General features: G+C 51.9%; 1 protein-coding gene across 1 annotated transcript in view; it reads left to right on the top strand.

Moving 5' to 3' along the window:
* Window positions 1-307: 307 nt before the first annotated feature.
* Window positions 308-6,042, top strand: part of LOC144936917 (phosphoinositide 3-kinase regulatory subunit 5-like) — a 31,485-nt gene continuing 25,750 nt past the window's right edge. Inside the window, exon 1 of the mRNA XM_078864513.1 lies at window positions 308-413. Coding sequence (XP_078720639.1) covers window positions 308-413 — 106 coding nt within the window. The remainder of the gene's footprint in view (window positions 414-6,042) is intronic.

Here is a 6,042-nt window from a genome sequence, read left to right as displayed (position 1 = left end):
GGGGAGGAGGCGGGGCAGAAAGTGGACCCCGCCTAGGTGACTTTACCAAAAGAACCAAAGAGTAAATAACTAATCTATTACACGTTCAACAGTGCTGTTTGTTGCTGGTCGCTTGGTGTATGGGGTATTTTGGCTCTGTGCTCAGCAATCGTGATAATTGCGTTTCGTTGTCGCTAAGCAGTACAGGCTCATGATGCCAACTTAAACCCATTTCCATGTCAACCCAACTTGTGTTCAGGTGCAGCTTGGCAAACGCGTTGGAGTCCCATGTGCTTGGGAACAGTGTTGAGTTAAACAAAACAAAACGATGGAGAAGAAGCCAGTGGTAGATCAATTCTGGAGACTTCAGCACCTGGTGGAGCGATGCCTTCACGACCTTGAGAAGCTCTCATGCACAGAGTCACCCAAAAATGGTAAGCTTACAAGCCAACGGCAACAGCCTTTATTATGAATCGATCCAGTGCAGTGGGTTTTTATTTTGTATTTAAATGTTAACGAGTGTATACACTTGTTAATTTCAGTGGGTTCACGGTTGTGCGATTGCAAGAAAGAATGACGCAGAAGTTAACTTGCATCTAAATATACAACGGTATATTCATATTATGGGTGGAAGAATCCTCGTTATCAGTCATGCGATGGAATAATCCACCGACCACCCACATACTAGCGGATTTTACCGTGCCATCTCCTCTGTGGATGGCCTCTCGAATGTCTTCCGTTCCTTGGCCGCCACTCCGTTATTAATCTTGACCAAGGGCCATCAATCCTTTTCGCGCCATATCCTGTCCAAGCCCTCTTCGCTTTCCGTAACCATTTCAATGATGCCCTTAACCGGAATCATCTTTATTTGATCAACGTATGCGGTTGTTTGTCTCTCAGTCTGATTACAGTACAGTATACGCTTGCATGTGTAATGTAGTAACTCGGCGGGAGACGACTTCACGGGTAGCACACTCTTTATTTCACCAACTTCGGTTCACAGGCGACTAACACCCACTGTAGTATCTCGGGTGACTAACACCCACTTGGTTACTCGGGTGACTAACACCCACTTGGTTACCCGGGTGACTAACACCCACTTAGCTACTCGGGTGACTAACACCCACGTGGTTACTCGGGTGACTAACACCCACTTAGCTACTCGGGTGACTAACACCCACTTGGTTACTCGGGTGACTAACACCCACTTAGCTACTCGGGTGACTAACACCCACTTGGTTACTCGGGTGACTAACACCCACTTAGCTACTCTGGCGACTAACGCCCACTGAGCTATTCTGGCGACTAACGCCCACTAGCTACTCGGGTGACTAACACCCACTGAGCTACTCGGGACACACCCTGCCGGGGTGTCCGTCTCGACTGTGGGTCCCCCAGTCCCGACCCACGTGGGCGTCGAACCACGGGTCCCACAGTCTCGCCTCCGAGCCACACAGGGCCCCGGTCCCTACAAGGACAGCGGGACTAGGGGTCTCGGGGCACTAGCTCTTCAACTCCGTCTTCGATCTTCAACTGGTTAACAACCCCGAGTGCTCTCGCGCGTCCCCCTTTATACCCCACCTGCGGACGTCGCTGAGAGCACCCATCCTATTTGACCAATCACTGGCCACTCGCTACGATCCTGTTTTCCCACATCTCAGCGTGCCTCACCACCCACGCCGCGCCGCCCCGTCATCCGTCACTCCCGGCGCGCGCGTCTATACCACGCCCACAACGCGTGCCCAACCCCGCACCCCGTGCCGCCCCGTGATCCATCACTGTCACAGTCGGCGCGCGTCAACACCACCACTACATCACCCCCTACCACATAGCTCGCAGCCGACCCGGCTGCTATAAAAATATACAACACCCCCTCCCCCCAGTGTGCCCCGTAACACAACAAGAAGAACAACAACCAACGTAACAACACAACACAACGCGAACACTGCCATCCGCAACCATCAACCAATGCCACTACACAACAACAGAACAATATATACAATCCGGCGAGTGACAATACCAAATGTGTATGCAGAAAAGAAAAATATTTTTTTTTTTCTTCCGACTCGTGCAGCGTCCCATTCTTTCCGAGCGTCCCTAGAACGGGACATGACCCCGGCAGAGGGGGAACACCGGGCGAGCTCGGTGTTGAAAAATGTCATCATGAAAAGTGTTGTGCCCTAGCCCGAGTCCGCCTTGCCGGTCCGTCGTACGGCACCAAACGCGGTTGACCGTCCGGCGGTGCCGGCAGTTCAGGAAGGCACGGGCCAGGCATCGGGGACCCGCGCGTGCCGCGGGATTCCGGTTCCCGACGGTCACCAGCCGTCATGCCCGAGACACCTGGGGGAGGGTCCGGTAGAGACACGTGAGGATCAGCCTGCGACACATCCCTCCCCGAGTCGACGGTCACATCACACGCCTGGTCGCTACGGCACAGAACGGGGTCACACGGTGCCGCATAGGGCTTCAGTCAGGAGGGGTGCACGTACCAACGGCGTTTTCCCATTTTAATCTGTATACTCTGGGGTCGTGCAACCCGCACAATTTCCACCGGTCCCCTCCAAGGTCTCAACAATTTGGGGGACGTAGCCAACGGTGCATGTGGACAATGCAGCCAGGCCTTATCGCCTGGTTTCCAATCGTGCGTATGCACCCTCCGTCCATAAATTCTCTCGTTCGCGATTTGCCGAGACCGCGAATTCAATCTCGCCGCCTCCCGCGCTTCAGCCAATTTGGCGATATTAAATTTGATGTGGTCTGCCAATTTTGATTTTGCACGTGGCTGGGAAATCCCCAGTTGGACGTCCATGGCCGGATCGGCCTCCCGCCCATACATAAGAAAAAATGGGGAAAACCCCGTCGCCGCATGAGGGGCCATTCGATAGGCCGCGAGTACCCCCGGCACCTGTAAGTCCCAATCAACCTGATCGTCGCAGACCTGTTGGCACAGCATAGACGTAATCGTCCTGTTCAGACGCTCAACCATCCCGTCAGTCTGCGGGTGGTACGGGGAAGTCCGCACTTTCTTTGTACCCAACAGGTCGCACACCTCGCGCAACAAAACGCTCGAAAAATTCTTTCCTTGATCCGTCAGCAAGCGTTCGGGGGCGCCCTTGTCCAAAACATAACCCTGGACGAAGGCGTCCGCAACCGCCGCAGCCGACTGGTTGGCGAGTGGCCATGCCATGGGCCAACGGGTGAAGTAATCTACGCCAACCAGCAGGAACCTATTTCCCCTCGGCGTAGCAGGAAAGGGCCCCAAGATGTCTAACGCAACCAATTCGTTTGTGCGCGAAACTTGAATGGATTGCAGCGGTGGATTAGCCGCCAATGGTGGGGGTTTTCTTCGGGCGCACCCTACGCATCCCTTAAGAATGTTCGCCACGTCGTTACCCATCCCTGGCCAATAATAGTCTCGCTGGATTAGGGCGAGCGTTTTGTGAAAACCCAGATGCATGAGTCGTTCATGAGCAGCCAGAACGACCCTACCCCGCATAGCAAAAGGCACAACAAGCACGTGACGCCGGGACATGTCGTCCCACTTCATCAAGAGGCCCTGTCTGCACACCCAGGAACCGACCCGCGCATCCCCTACCTCGGGAGCGTCAACTTTCCGACGTAGCGTAAGCAGGGAGCTGTCGGACATTTGGAGACGGCCCCACTCAATGAGGGGCAACGATAACAGCGAGTCCCTCCCCGTAGGAGCGTCGACACCCGGGGTGTCAGTGGCGGCGAGCGCAACTCCCGCGGTGTCGGCGACCGGGGGTTTACACCGCGCCGATCCCAGCAAACATGCGCAGTCCGTGCGCGGTGGCAACCGCGACAAGGCGTCCGCATTTGAGTGTCGTAATACCCTGCGGTAAATCGTCGTGAATTGGTTGTCCTGAAGGACCTCCAACCATCGGGACAATTGGCCCGATGGCTGCGCCACCCGCATAGCGTATTGGAGAGCCGCATGGTCCGTACGAACCGTAAAATGACGGCCGTAAAGATACGGCCTGAATTGCTGTGTAAAAAACACAATCGCTAACAATTCACGGCGAGTCACGCAATAGCGTTGTTCGGCGGGGGAAAGAACTCTACTACCGTAGGCAACCACCCGTTCGACCCCCCCGACCACCTGTGAGAGCACTCCCCCGATACCCGTGTTGCTGGCATCCGTGTCAAGCAAAAACGGTTGTGTGAAATCGGGGTAACACAAGGGGGGAGCCTGCACCAAGGCGTCACGAAGGGAGCAGAACGAAGCCTCCTCTTCCGCCCCCCAGTGAAACCGCACACCCTTAGCCGTCAAAGCGTGCAGGGGCCTGGCTATGGTGGCAAACTGCTTGACAAAACGACGGTAATAGGAGGCGAATCCAATAAAGCTGCGAACCTCCGTGACCGAGGTTGGCGTTGGCCATGAGCTGACGCATTGCGTCTTAGCAGGGTCTGTCGAGATCCCTGAACGACTCACGATATGGCCCAAATACCTGACCGATTCCCGAAGCAGAAAACATTTAGTCGGCTTATATTTAAGCTTAGCGGAACGCATCCTGAGGAACACCGCTCTCAGTCGCTGGAGGTGCTCCTCAAAAGTCCGGCTGAAAACGATGATATCATAATTGGTTCTTTACCCTTCTATCTGGCAACAAAACTGACACCTTTTTACAAGGAGTCATGTTTGCATAGACCGCAATACCTGCAGTCATAATACAAACAAAAGAACATAACTCTGATAATGTGCACTGTCCTTAAAGTTGATTGATCCACACCCGAGACAGCTTTCCTTAGAGCCTAGTCTCATATGGGTTGGACCAGATGACGCCAAAAGGCGCACAACCCAAAGACAATGCACCATCAGAGTATGAGAGCTCGGGGCAAGCATCTACACTATGGGAACCTCATTTGCCAGTAAAAATATGATAATTGGTTCTTTACCCTTCTATCTGGCAACAAAACTGACACCTTTTTACAAGGAGTCATGTTTGCATAGACCGCAATACCTGCAGTCATAATACAAACAAAAGAACATAACTCTGATAATGTGCACTGTCCTTAAAGTTGATTGATCCACACCCGAGACAGCTTTCCTTAGAGCCTAGTCTCATATGGGTTGGACCAGATGACGCCAAAAGGCGCACAACCCAAAGACAATGCACCATCAGAGTATGAGAGCTCGGGGCAAGCATCTACACTATGGGAACCTCATTTGCCAGTAAAAATATGATAATTGGTTCTTTACCCTTCTATCTGGCAACAAAACTGACACCTTTTTACAAGGAGTCATGTTTGCATAGACCGCAATACCTGCAGTCATAATACAAACAAAAGAACATAACTCTGATAATGTGCACTGTCCTTAAAGTTGATTGATCCACACCCGAGACAGCTTTCCTTAGAGCCTAGTCTCATATGGGTTGGACCAGATGACGCCAAAAGGCGCACAACCCAAAGACAATGCACCATCAGAGTATGAGAGCTCGGGGCAAGCATCTACACTATGGGAACCTCATTTGCCAGTAAAAATATGATAATTGGTTCTTTACCCTTCTATCTGGCAACAAAACTGACACCTTTTTACAAGGAGTCATGTTTGCATAGACCGCAATACCTGCAGTCATAATACAAACAAAAGAACATAACTCTGATAATGTGCACTGTCCTTAAAGTTGATTGATCCACACCCGAGACAGCTTTCCTTAGAGCCTAGTCTCATATGGGTTGGACCAGATGACGCCAAAAGGCGCACAACCCAAAGACAATGCACCATCAGAGTATGAGAGCTCGGGGCAAGCATCTACACTATGGGAACCTCATTTGCCAGTAAAAATATGATAATTGGTTCTTTACCCTTCTATCTGGCAACAAAACTGACACCTTTTTACAAGGAGTCATGTTTGCATAGACCGCAATACCTGCAGTCATAATACAAACAAAAGAACATAACTCTGATAATGTGCACTGTCCTTAAAGTTGATTGATCCACACCCGAGACAGCTTTCCTTAGAGCCTAGTCTCATATGGGTTGGACCAGATGACGCCAAAAGGCGCACAACCCAAAGACAATGCACCATCAGAGTATGA

The sequence above is a fragment of the Lampetra fluviatilis genome, chromosome 1 (assembly GCF_964198595.1).
Source record: "Lampetra fluviatilis chromosome 1, kcLamFluv1.1, whole genome shotgun sequence".
Classification (NCBI taxonomy): Eukaryota; Metazoa; Chordata; class Hyperoartia; order Petromyzontiformes; family Petromyzontidae; genus Lampetra; species Lampetra fluviatilis.
This window is presented reverse-complemented; position numbering and strand designations above follow the sequence as displayed.